Genomic DNA, 13777 nt, shown 5'->3' on the forward strand with positions numbered 1-13777 from the left:
TTCCTTGTATGTTCTATTGCTCCCACTACTTTAACGGGGAAAATGGAGTCACAGACATGAGGTGAGCATTCAGTGGAGCAAGAATTAAATCTCTGAAGTCTTTCTTATGGGTCTGTTTATCCATTATTGTTTATTATTAATATCTACTGAGGTACATTTTGTTTTCTTTTTCTCTCACTCACGCACTTACTCATAGGTGGGATCATTCATTATCCTGGAGCTCTTGCTTCAAACTGAAAACATCTTGCTTAGCAACATAGGGACACTGACCATAAAGGGAACCATTCAGAATTTCTAATAGGGTAGATGTTTCTATAATGAATGCATGGCTGGCTAGAAGAAGTGGGACTTGATTTCTTGGATGGTTCTCCTGCTGCTGCAGGATGACATTATACCGTCGGATGTGAAGCAGGCCGGCGCTCATTCACGACTGTCCAGCTAGTCCTGGGACCAACTGGGGAGCCAGGCTCTCTAGGCTCTAAGGACTGCAGTACCATGGGGTTGGCTCTTCCAGACAAGGCGGAGTGAGCAGGGCTCACTGGCCAACCAAGCTGCGCTCTGCTGAATTATCAGTGCCTCAGCGTTAGCTACAGCTTTTTGCTTGTTAATGATATTACTCTCTAACTGAAACTTTAGGGGATGGGCTTTCAGCCATGATGTTCTTTGCAATATTAGTTCTGGACTGCAGAGGCAGAGTGCAGGGGGTGCTTGGGGAAATGGATGTGGGCATCAGATATTTCGGTTTAAAATCCGAGTCTGCTGCTCTCTGGCTGTGACTCCATGGGCTTTATTCTACGTGCACTTCTACTTTATCATCCATGAAACTGGATAATCACATCTACCTTTCAGCTGAGTTAGAAATAGTTTAGGGACCATACTTAGTACAATACCTGGCACTTGCTAGTTGCTCAGTAAATCATAAAATTGCTGCTCTTATTACCCTTCCTTCTTTCTCTACTCAAAGGGGAAGTGGAAAGGAATCTGCCATAATTGTGCTTCCTTCTTTACCATCGACTTTTCTGGAAAAGTAGTCCTGGATTGGCCTGATTGTGATTCTCAGCAGTCAGCTCGTGGGGATGTGAGGGAGTAGGCGCTGCCGTGGATGGCCAGGGATGACTCCCCAGCCCGGGAGCTCCCATGTCCCACCCCTCCTCATCACTGTGCTAATTACTATGCAAGGTAACGGACCTACATTAACTATCGTGTATTTCAAACTGAATTAATAATGCACATTTTTGTATCGTCCATCCTCACATTATGTAGCTCATAGGACCTGTTCTGCTTATGACGGAAGAACCCTTTAGGAGAAATGAAGTCTGCCTTTACTTTTAGCTTTTCATTTTTGTAATAGTCTCAAGTTTGGGTCTGCTCAAGTCCCCCCTTGTCACCTAGCCACTTTCTGACCAGGGATGTGGGAATGTGATGGGTGGGTGATTAGAAGCCAGATTGTTTCAGTACACTGTGTGGCCTGAATGTCACCATTAAAGACTGTAGAAAAGTGGATGGCTACATCAATAGATTTTAAAGTATTATGTTTTCAGAAATGACATACAGATACATTATATAGGATGTTTTCTTTCATTTTATCTTAAAGAATTTTATGAGCACTTAGATCAAATATAATACTTTAACCAAGATGCAATCTGGTATCATCTGTTAAAGAAAGGCAACCAGAGTTCTTTCTTTAAAACACTACAGCAAGAAACTTTATAAATTCAGACTGAAAGCCAAATGATACTTAACTATCAGAGGTAGAAATAACCCAGGAAGTCTTACCAAGTCCTCCAGGATTCACAGCAAGCCAGGTTCTCAGTCTCCAGAAAGGGCAAAGGGCAAGGGAGCCTGGAGACTGGGAAAGAGCCAGTCTTGGCTCAGGCGGCTTCTCCCCCCGCTGGTGGTCAGGGTGCTCGGTCGGGCTTGTCCTGTTCATCTCTTTCCTTTGGGCCCCTGAGTGCTGGATGCTGATGCAGACTCTGGTGCTTCCCTTCCTTAGGAGACCCCAAGAGTTCTGTTGGCCAACCATGGTATCGAGTGACTGAATTTCTGGAGAACTGAATATGGAGTCATTAAGGTTGATATTTTCACAGTTACTGTTGCGCGTTCTTTCTGGCCTTTCTGTGAAGGACCAGTAAGTTCTAACCGCAATCTGGTAGCACAGAGAAAGATACTAAATATCCTTTGGGTCCTTTGTAGAAGTGGGAACCCAGAGACGGTGAGTAAACTTCTCAGGGCCCCACAGTTCAGTTCCAAAACCAGAACCGGCACCAGAGCCTGGGCCTCCTGACTCAAAAATACTTTACTTTTCATGTTGGTAGAACTAGAAAATGTCATGATACCAAATTTAGCATGACAAACTATTTATCTAGCTGCTTTTCTTAGATTAGAACATAAACTTGTCCTAGGTTTTGGCTACTGCAGGCATTTTGATTTCTCCCTGTTCAGCAACCTCTGGATCGCTTCCCCCAGATGATTGGCAGTGACCTTCAGCCTCATTTATATGGTATTGAGGACTTGGTCTTTGGTCCAAGCAAAGCTGGTGGCTAGTGATGTTTGCCTTTCTTCTTTTTCTGTAGAAGGTGATCCTACCCCGCACTGTGGACTGCTGTCCTGCCGAGCAGCTTTACCTTTGTAGAGAGTCTGGTATGATTCTGGAATCCAGAATGTTCCTCAATCCCATATTCGACCTAGAATAGGGGTAGAAGGTCAAGCAAAGTTCATATTCTATTAAGACTGAAATTAGAAGGTGCTGTGATGGAGAGTTGCCGAAGAGAGGCTCTGTGTCTCATTGATTTCCAAGGACCCCCTGATTCCCAGGCAGCGAGAGAAGGACGGAGCAGGGCTTGTGTTCTGTAGCTGGGTGTCCTGTTTCAGACCTGGCAGTGATGTGGCAGCACCCAGGGTTTTCACTGAAGCTTTTCAGCCTTGGCCTAGAAAAGCTGATGAAACCTTTTTTTTTTTTTTTTTGGCCTCAATCTAAAGCCAGCAGAGCAGGGATAGGAATGAAGAGGCCCTTAAACTGGGGCAGAGACTCTCCCATTGAGTCTGTAAGACTCTTGGGCTAGACAGAGTTCACTCTTATTCACCCTTTTGTTCTTCTTTGGACCTCACACGGTGCTCTGCATAGGCATTTTGTCGAATGGAACTGGGTATTTGGTGGTCTGAGAACCCTATTGTTAGTTCTGAGAACCCTGAACGTCTCCTTCCCACCAGTGTTCGGGCTCTTGCGTTCCACGCTCAAGTTTTCTGTCTTTGGGTCAATCTCAAAGAATATGCTGATTGTGGTTTGTGAATATGGTTTTTTTTTTTTTAAGATTTTATTTATTTATTTGACAGAGAGCAATCACAAGTAGGCAGAGAGGCAGGCAGAGAGAGAGAGAGGAGGAAGCAGGCTCTTTGCTGAGCAGAGAGCCCAATGCGGGGCTCGATCCCAGGACCCTAAGATCATGACCTGCGCTGAAGGCAGCAGCTTAACCCACTGAGCCATCCAGGCGCCCCTGTGAATATGGTTTTATACTATGATTTTGTGTGACACCATTCAATTTTCAAATGCTAACTTTCATGTAAAAAACTGGTTAAGGTAATTGTTTATCGATTATCCTACATGCATTGATTTTGAAGAACAGGACTAAAATGACCTTAGAGGCACTCAGTGGTGCCCACAGCCTCAGCGTATGGTGAACTTGGGCTCTGAGTTAGGCAGACCATAGCTCCAGTCTGAGCCTCGCTGCACGCTGCTGAATGGGCTGGGGAAGCTGGTCCCCAGTAACGGTGAACTGGAGATTCTGTAAAGACTTAACTCATGGGGTTATCGTGGAGAGTAACTGGGGTCACTTACGCAAAGTGACCGCACAGTTCATGGCATAGAGTAAGTACTCTAAAAATATTTGTTATTGTTTTTATTATTATTACTTTGGTAATTTTGACATAAACCAAATGACAGCTGAGATTGGCCTGATCTATGAACTATCGGGAAGGCTATTTTGAACACTCCCTTTCTTTTCCCTTTGGAAATCCAAAACTCTCCCTGGAATTCCTGCCAATTCCCATGGAAGTTTGCATTTCCACAATCCTCTCTGGCATAATTTTTTCCTTCCACTGAGGTAGTCAGGTCGGAGATTGTCTCACTGTCCACGCATGTGTCTGTATTCCATGACCCAGCTGTGGAGAAGTAAAAAGTACCCCTTACCGAGCTATGCTGTCCTCATCCAACCCATCAGGACATCATGGTGTACAGCAACTGTCCTAAAAATTGGGGGCAGAGGCAAGGCTCAGTAAAGCAAAAGACTTTTCCAGCCCACCCTTGGAATTATTTCTTCTGACACTTTACTACCTAATCAAATAATGGTTAAACATAAATCTTATCTAAAATATGCTAAGAAATTCAAAGAGCTTATGTTTGGATCGTGGAACTAAGGGTAATTTTCTTTCTTTCCTTCTACATTTCTGAAACTTTAAACATTATGTAAATAAGTACATATTTAAATTTAAAAAAAAAAAAAAAGACCAGTTTTTAAGGCCAGGGGAAACAGATTTATACGATTGGGGAAGACTTTGGTATTAGCAGGAGAAATAAAACCTTGTCCAGCAAACCTCATCTCCTTTTTCTGATCCTTTAAAATGTATTTCTCATGAGCTCCTCCTAACTGGAGTTGTATTTTCTGTGAGTATCATAGCTCCAGATGCCCCCTCGTTGGCAGCATAATAGGATTCTTTCTTTAACATGTCTTGACATGCCAGTTGCTTCTGGAAGGCTCCTCTTATTCTTTGGTCTTCCGCTGCTCCAGGATGGAGTTTCAATGGTCAGGCTCTCCCACTCTGGCTTCTGCCCAGTTCCACCCATAACTTCTACAAAGAGAAGAGTCTTTGCTTTCTTAACTTCTGTGGAGCTCATGCCTCCTCCAACTGTGTTCAGGCTCCTGATCCCTGGGCTCCCAGGACTGCTCCTACTAAGGTCACCAGCATCTTCCATGTCACTAATCCAGTGGGCACAGTTTACAGTTATTGCTTTATGTGATCTCTCAGCAGCGTTGGGGATGGACCCTTCCATTCTCTCAGCCACTCCCTCTGCACATGGTTCCTGGACAGCATACTCCCCTGACTTTTCTCCTCCAGCTAGATTCCTTTCCAGTTTGCTTTTCTGATTCCTCTTCTTCTGTCAGATCTGTAAAGGTCAGATTTCCTCAGATTTCTTCTCACTCTACATGCTCTCCCTGGGTAACCTCTTTGGATCTCATGGTTTCAAATATAATTTATGTGCCACTGGCTACAAATTTAACTGCATTACAGCACATCTAGGACATCAGTGACGGTGAGATGCACCAAGATCTTATATCTTGCTGAGAAAGACAGAGCACTGCCAGTTACATGACGTAACAGCTCCTTATGTGTTAACTGTAAGACAAATTCCATTTTCAGAAGAGTCGGAATGTGAAAAGGAGACACCCAAGAATTAGTGATATGCTGTAAAATGTTTTGCGTAAATGAACTGCTATTCGCAAATACCTAGCGTGTCTTAAGCATGGTGTTCCTGGGAACGCACAAATGAATCATAATAATGTTGTCTAGAGAAGCTGGTAGTTTCCTGAGTCCTGTCTCTTCATGCATGAATTAGGCTTTATTACCATATAGCTTAACTGTATGTCTAAATAAGATAGAATTAAGTTAGCGGAACAATGAGGCAGAGCTATTGAACCAGTGGGTTGTAAAGATGGTGCCCAAACTCTTGAGATTTGTTTCATTTTATGTGCAGTTGACTGATTCTAGAGTCCTAGTCATGAATGTTCTGGCTATCTTTGCGGGAACCATGGGGTGGCCCCTGAGCAGTGCTCCCTATCACCACAGAATTCTCCGACAATTAAATTTTAATTTTTATTATTCATTAAGTTGTCATTACAGATCACTGGGAAATTATGCTCCTCTGTTTCCCTTGTTTGTTTGTTTGTTTGTTTGTTAATTTTTTTTTCTCCCTCTATTTCAGAATTACTTTTAACAGCAATAGGACCTATAAAAACTATTGCCAAATTTTGAAATGCAATTTTCCTGCAACAGCAGCCAAAGTTAACAAAAAGACATGGAAAAAAATCTCATTAAGTATTCTAATCTACCACCATCTGCAAAACTCGTTCTGTTTCACTGAGACTTTCTAAAAATAATCTGAGTTGTATAGTTTTCCTTCACTTCGATGGAGAGAATAAGCCATACTAATTTTTTTTTTTGCCTCAAAAATTACCTTTTGTTCAATCTGAATATCCCAATAAAGTTTTGTCTCCTTAGTCCCAAGGGCAGGGAAAATCATCTACAGTCCATTTTTAGATACTACTAATGACTGTATCACCCCTGAACCTCCACTTAATTTAAGTAGTTATATCTTAGCATGCAAATAAGTATTTTCCCATAGAAATGTTCCAAAAATAATATATCCTCTTGCTTTTCTTCTCCCACAACTCTCTTCCATAAGACCTTTCTCGTGTTAGTTCAGAATAGAACATTTAATGACAAAAGTTAAATAAAATGATATGATCATGTGGGAATTGAAAAATATTCTCCTTAAATACTCCTGGGTCAAAGAAGCAATAAAAAATGCAATTATAGATTCTTCTAGAAAGCAAGAGGAGCAAGAATACTGCAAATATAACTAATAAGGTGCAGCCAAAGATATACTTGGAGGAAAATGATTGGTCTTTAAAACTTGTTATTAAACAAAAAGAATGACAATGAGTGGACTGACTCAAACCTGAGAGTTCAGAAATGAACAAAGAAAAAGAAAAGCCATATCAAGGAAAGCTGAAATATTACTAACAAAGGAGCAGAAATTAAACAATTAGAAAAGAGAAAAAAATCCTAAATCTGTAGATCCAGGACTTGTTCCTTTGAAGAAAACTCTTTGCCTATGTAATCACAATAAAGTAAAAATGTATTTCACAATTTGGGAATGAGAGAAAGAATGAAGAGGGTGGGAGTCATCCACAGATAAGAATTAAAAGTGTCTAAGAATTTGAAAACCATCCATTAGAAGATAATTTGTAAAGAAAATACACGTCAAAATGAGATTTAGTAAAAAGAATAGTAATATTGAAGGGAAGCTGGCTGGCTCAGTCCATGAAGCATGTGACTCTTGAATTTGGAGTTGTGAGTTCAAGCCCCATGTTGAGTGTAAAGATCACTTAAAAAAATGGTAACATTGAGTAGATACAAAACTACATCAGAAATGGAATGAATTATTAAAGAATTAATTCTGTATTAAGAAGTATCTATATTTGTTTCAAAAATTATGTGTATGATGAAATCTTCCCAATTAATGAATGTCATCATAATCATGATGAATGAGCCTGATAAAAGTAGAACAGACAGTCTGGTACATGTCAGTCTCTCTTAAAAGCATAGATGCAAAAACAAAACAGAAAATAGAACAGTTATAACAGGTAAAATATAAGAAATATTAAAACACCAATCCTGAGAATACAAGACTTGTTTAAAGATTAAGAACTCTATTGCTATTATAATATAGGACTAAAATAAAAAGCAAATAATCACCCAAATACATATTTTTTAAAGCACAGTGTTCATTCTTGATTTTTAAAAATCAAAATTCTTGGGGTGCCTGAGTGGCTAAGTGGGTTAAGCCGCTGCCTTTGGCTCAGGTCATGATCCTAGGTCCTGGGATCGAGTCCTACATCAGGCTCCTTGCTTGACGGGGTGCCTGCTTCTCTCTCTGCCTCTGCCTGCCACTCTGCCTGCTTGTGGGCATGTGCTCTCTCTCTCTCTCTGATAAATAAATAAATAAATAAATAAATAAATCAAATCTTAAAAAAAAAATTCTTAGTGAATGAAGAATAGGTCACTTCAACAATGTGATTACAAAAAGTATCAACATCAAACTCAATGGTGAAATATTGAAGTGTTCCCATTAAAAATAGAGGTACACATGAAAAGATGCTCAACATCATTAATCATTGGGGAAATGCAAATCAAGAGTACAGTGAGATACTCTCTTACACCTACTAGGATGGCTGTAATCAGAAAGAGAGATTATAGAAAGTGTTGTCAAAGATGTGGATGGGTGCCTGGGTGGCTCAGTTGGTTTGGAGACTGCCTTCGGCTCGGGTCGTGATCCTGGAATCCTGGATTCCCACATTGAGCTCCCTGCTCAGCGGGGAGTCTGCTTCTCCCATTGACCCCTCTCCTCTCATGCTCTCTCTCTCCTATTCTCTCTCTCTCTCTTAAATAAATAAATAAAATATTTTTAAAAAATAAACTTTAAAAGACATGGAAAAATTGGAATTTCATACATTGGTAGTAAGATTGTAAAATGGTACAACCACTTTGGAAAATAATGTGGAAGTTCCTCACAATGTTAAACAGAGTTAGTGTATGACATAGCATTTCCATCTGGATGTGTGTGTGTACATATGTGTATACCCAAGAGAAATGAAAATCAATGTCCTCACAACAATTGGTGCAAGAATAACCATAGCAGCATTATTCCTAATAGCCAGAAAGTAGAAACAGTCTGAACATCCATCCATTGACATATGGATACATAAAATGTGATAAATCTGTAATTTTATAGTGGGGTATTACTTGGCAATACAAGGCAATGAAGTGCATTGGATCAACTTGGATTGAGACATGGGTTGAAAACATGATGCTGAGTGAAGGAACCCAGTCCAGAATAAGCAAATCCATTGGTTGCCTAGTGCTGAGGTGGTTGGGGAAGAAGTGAAGAGTGAATGCTAATGGGTACAAGGTTTCTTTGTGGGGCAAACAAAATGTTTCAAAATTGATCGTGGTGATGAATGCGTGAGAACAGTAAGCACAATGCTATGAATATGCTAAAAACCACAGAGTGGCACACTCTAATGGGGTGGATATTTTAAAAATATGTTATTAAAAAGAGAAACAGATGAAAACATGAATGAGTCCTGTTGCTGCTGCTCTTTAATCTGCCAGTAAACAAGGAAAGGAAAAGGTATATGAATACTGGAAAAGAAGAAAGAGAATATTATAGAAAATATTCCTATCTTCTCAGAGCATCCAAGACACGTCACTTAAAAACTTAGTAGAGGCAGTGAAAGAGTTTGGTCAAGAGGAAGTTATAAAACACACAAATAAAAATTTAGCTGTAGGCTCTTCTCCTTACTAATAGAAACAATTCTTGTGACTACATAAGAAATGATGATCACCTAGTAGGAAAGTGAATCAGTGACATGAAGACCATTTACAAGAAATGCGATGATGAATAATAATATGGAAGGAACATATTAGTAACCTAAAAAATACTTTTTAAAAACTATGAGCTGGTAGGTTAAGACCCTCCTGTTAAATGAGCATCTTTTGCGTAGACATTCACAGGGCGTCAGGAATTACGCAACCACTTCAGGCTAAATTGTATGAATAAAACCATATTTTAAATACTGAATTTTTTTTTTTTTTTAACTTCATCAGATCCCTGAAAATTGGGCAGAAGTGGGATGGGCCCCTCCGGTGCTCTTCTCAGAGGGCTGCTTTGGTTCTAAGGCTCAGAGAAGATTGAAGCAATTGAATGTCTTGAGTGCTGTTTGACCCTAGTGTCCTGAGGGCTGCTCATTAGGTCTGCTATTCCCTGAGGTCCTCCTGGAGTGGGGGTGGGGGAGTGGGGGGTGGGTGGGGGAAGCCTTGTGCCTTCCGAATACATCAGGGTCACAGCTTCCATATTAGACTGAAGATTGGAGCAAATGGGATTCACTAGTCCCTGAAGCTTCCTCATGGAAGCAAGTAGGCATCCTGACTTGGGTGGGTGTTGAGCCAATGTTTGTCTGTAGATGATTGATCCTCTACTGTAGTAAGTAGCAATGCCAAGCCTGCCATTGTGACAGGACTGCTCATCTGGTAGTTGTCATGGCCCTGCCTTGTTAAGAGTCATAGTTCCCTCCGTTTCCATTTGCCCTGTAGAGATTGTCTTAGAATTTCCACTCTATTTTATATTGGAATGATCCAAATGCACATATCCTTGAAACTGCTCTGCTTATAAGAGATGTATGCTTGATGAAAATTGTTCCAGAGATCTCTCTTAACCATCCCAATCAAGGTCAGTGGTGAAAATTCTACTTATTAGGGGGTTTTTATTATAAATGAATGTGAACATCTTAATTTGGTAGGTTTTCTTTGTAAACACATAGAACATTTCCCTGATAGTTTTTGCTCTCCTATATTTCCTACTAGTTTATATGGAAGCAAACTGTCTTGAGGCTGTTTCTACTACCAAGCAATACATAGAGAAATACGTTATAGTCCTTTTAATAGACATAATTTATAGATAGTTATTGTTAAAACTCAGAACTTTGATACATGCACTTCCTGCTTTAAATTAGAATTATATAGTTATAATGATATGAAAATGTTGACTTATTTAAAATACAAAGAGGGTATTTAAGAATAGGTCTATATAACTTTTGTGGTACATTTAAAATTATATTTTAAGTAACTGGTGAATTTTTGTATTTTGATCTACAGAATCATACTAAGATCTAATTAAGAGGATGAGTTTGGGTTTTATTATTGGAAGAGCCCTCAAAATTTTATTTATTTTGGATTAAATCTAAGATTATCTACTTACTATTTATTTTTACAAATAGCCTTTTGCTTTATGATAACTGTCAATCTGATTTCTCTAGGTCGAAAATGTCCGCTTGGTAGATCGAATATCTTCTAAAAAAGCAGCCCTGGGAACTTTGTATTTGACGGCTACTCACGTCATATTTGTGGAAAATGCACCTGACACAAGAAAAGAAACATGGGTATGCATTCTTTATACTTGGCCTTTTTATGTGTTTTCTGTTGTTTTAAGTAATGAGTTTTGTCCCTGTGGGTGGGCTTTCGGTATTTGGATGTTAGGGGACTATTTTTGGAAGGTCAGCTTTGTCTTTTTTTGCAGAGTCAAATCCACTTGATCTACTTATTCATTTTAAACACTCATTATTTAAACATCATCAAAGACAGGCCCAGAAATAGCCAGAGATGTGAGTGTTTCGTGTCACAGCTGTCAAGTAGAGATTCGAGAACATCAGTGCCAGATACAGCCCTTCGGTCGTGCCTTATCTGCAATACATTGTATTTGTAGGATCCAATAATGCCGACCATTTAGTTATTTTATTATGTTTTCTTCACTTTTCCAATAATTTGCAAATGAAGGAAAGAAAAGTTAGGGAAGAGTCCCTTTGTCAGATATTTCTGCTGCTTAGTAATGAGACCACTGGCTATGTCTTATTTTCCATAGCCACCCAACTGGGACACTCTGACTAGAACCAGAATCCCTGAATTGTAGATTTTTCCCTTTTCTATATTCTGTAGAGATTGTTACATTTCAGCAGAAGGTGGCAGGCATTACTGGGTGGAGAGGACTGGTGCCAGATGGTGACTACAGCATAATGTATAGAGTTGATGAGTCACTATATTGTGCACCTGAAACTGATGTAACCATGTGTGGCAACCATAACCATAGTAACAGAAGATAACAAATGCTCCCATTGACTGAGCAGAGACCCCCCAACCCCCCCACCCCGGCACCGAAGCATGAGGGAGATGCACTTCAGCTTGATTTTCTTTAACATAAATATCTTCTCCAGTCTGCCTGATTACCAGCAGCTTAGAAAATAGCAATTGCAAGTTGCTATTGAACTTGAGCATCCCATGTGGAATTAAGGAGCATGGTGGCATCTCCCAGCGGAGCCATCTCTAACTTTTGTTGATTGCGAGGTTTATTTTACTAACTTCTCATGACCTTATTTAATTTTAGCTATGAAGTTCATTCACCATTTGACTACCAAAATGTTCCCTTACCTGGACTTGTACAACATTATGTGCTCTGGATACCAGAAAGCTTGGTAATGAAAAATAAAATGACCGAATTAGATGGTTTCTTTCCCCGAACAATTGGTTCTTGTCATCTGAGTGCAGGTGCTGAGCTAGCTAGAGATGGAGGAGTGTTTCTTGTCCGTGTTGCTTCTGCGATCTGGGTTGTGCTTATCTCGTTTATATCTGTTGTCAGGGCTTAGCGTCTCCACATGACTTTTGGTTGCAGATTCTTCACAGTCAGATTTCCACCATTGAAAAACAGGCCACAACCGCTACTGGATGTCCTCTGCTTATTCGCTGCAAGAATTTCCAGCTGTTACAACTCATCATCCCACAGGAGCGAGACTGCCACGATGTGTACATCTCTCTGATACGCCTTGCAAGGCCAGGTAGGGCAGAAGAGCTCAGCGTTTCTTATGTCACACCTTTAGGTTCACAAGCCGTGTTCAAGAAATCTGCATAGTTGAAGAATTATGGTGTTTTAGCAATAATATGTTACGCCAGTCCTCCAATGGGGTCAAGAATTCTGAATGATTCATTGCTTTTAAGGGGCTCTCGCTGAGTTGTTAACCGTATGAACCTCTTTCATTATTCTTAAGTATTCACTTTACCTTGGGTAGGAAGTTTTATAGCTTTTCCTTTTGGAGTGAAATCATATTATTATTATGCCCTTCCTGGGGCACCTGGGTGGCTCAGTGGGTTAAAGCCTCTGCCTTCAGCTCAGGTCATGATCTCAGGGTCCTGAGATCGAGCCCCACATCAGGCTCTCTGCTCATGGGAAGAATGTTTGGTTGATTTGAAAAATAGATGCTGTCAGTTACTCCCCTGTGCTAGCCCTCGGCTTGGGGCTTCTGATGTATGGCTTCCTGTCACTTCTAGAAAAGTGTTTATTGTCTGTGTGGCTTGTATCGGTTGTGGTGTCCTTTGGCTTAAAAGAAACAGACGCCTGAGTTTCTGGGGAGAATTCAGTAAAAATAAATCTTTTATAGAAGAGTAATCTCCATGGTAGTATTACAGCAAAATCGCTGACAAGGGAAATGGAATATAGCTTTATATTTCCTGGACTAAATGCTTTTTGATTCAGGACAAGAAGTTTGAGGGTAACCTCTGCCAGGGGCGTGGCTGGGTCCCCCATTTCTTACGGTGTGGCTGGGTCATCATCAGATAGCGAAGAACTCAAGTTGTTTCTTGAAAATGATGCCAGGGAGCTGTCTAAATCAGATCCTTTCGACTTGACATTGCTCCCCCAACCAAAGCAGCTGCTGGAGGCTTTTTCATCTCCGTGTGTTGCAGAGAATCGCGTAGAGTTAGCCAGAAAAGCAGTTGAACTTTTTAGAGGGTGCACTATAATTGGAACAGAAGTTCTGGGAAGATGTATGTGAGGTTGCGTGCAGTGGGGAATGTGAGGAGAGCTGTGTGCCAGCAGTTTCTGTGTCACTGATTAATGGCTGGACGGGATAATGAATGTGCTCTGACCGGATTAATAGGATTTAGGACTAGCCCAGAGAACTGGGAAAGAGCTGAGTGGCTGGAAGGGCCGATCCCGGGGACTGGGAGGCCTATGGCCGGTGTGGGCATTGAGTGCCGGGACCCTCATGGCAAGGGCCCTGGGGGAGGAAAATCTCTGTTCTCACTTTGTAAAACAGACACTTTTTCTTAAAGGTGACATTGGCGAGGTAGGTATTAGACATAGCCAGAGATCACAGTAGTTCATTGAATTAAACCTATTACTTCAGAAGGTTTTTAGAAAGCCACCAGCATCTTGGGCGCCTCGGTGGCTCAGTCATTAAGCAGCTGCCTTCCGCTCAGGTCATGACCCAGGGTCCTGGGATTGAGCCCTGCATCGGGCTCCCTGCTCAGTGGGGCGCCCGCTTCCCCCTCTCCCACTCCCCTTGCTCGTGTTCCTTCTCTTGCTGTGTCTTTCTCTGTCAAATAAATAAATAAA

General features: G+C 40.9%; 1 protein-coding gene across 1 annotated transcript in view; it reads left to right on the plus strand.

The window, feature by feature from the left end:
* The window catches only part of MTMR7 (myotubularin related protein 7), a 102322-nt gene that overhangs the window by 30320 nt on the left and 58225 nt on the right, over window positions 1–13777 (plus strand). Inside the window, exons 2-3 of the mRNA XM_059156032.1 lie at window positions 10653–10775; window positions 12059–12221. Of these exons, the coding sequence (XP_059012015.1) occupies window positions 10653–10775; window positions 12059–12221 (286 nt within the window). The remainder of the gene's footprint in view (window positions 1–10652; window positions 10776–12058; window positions 12222–13777) is intronic.

Source organism: Mustela lutreola, chromosome 18 (genome assembly GCF_030435805.1).
Source record: "Mustela lutreola isolate mMusLut2 chromosome 18, mMusLut2.pri, whole genome shotgun sequence".
Taxonomy (NCBI): Eukaryota; Metazoa; Chordata; class Mammalia; order Carnivora; family Mustelidae; genus Mustela; species Mustela lutreola.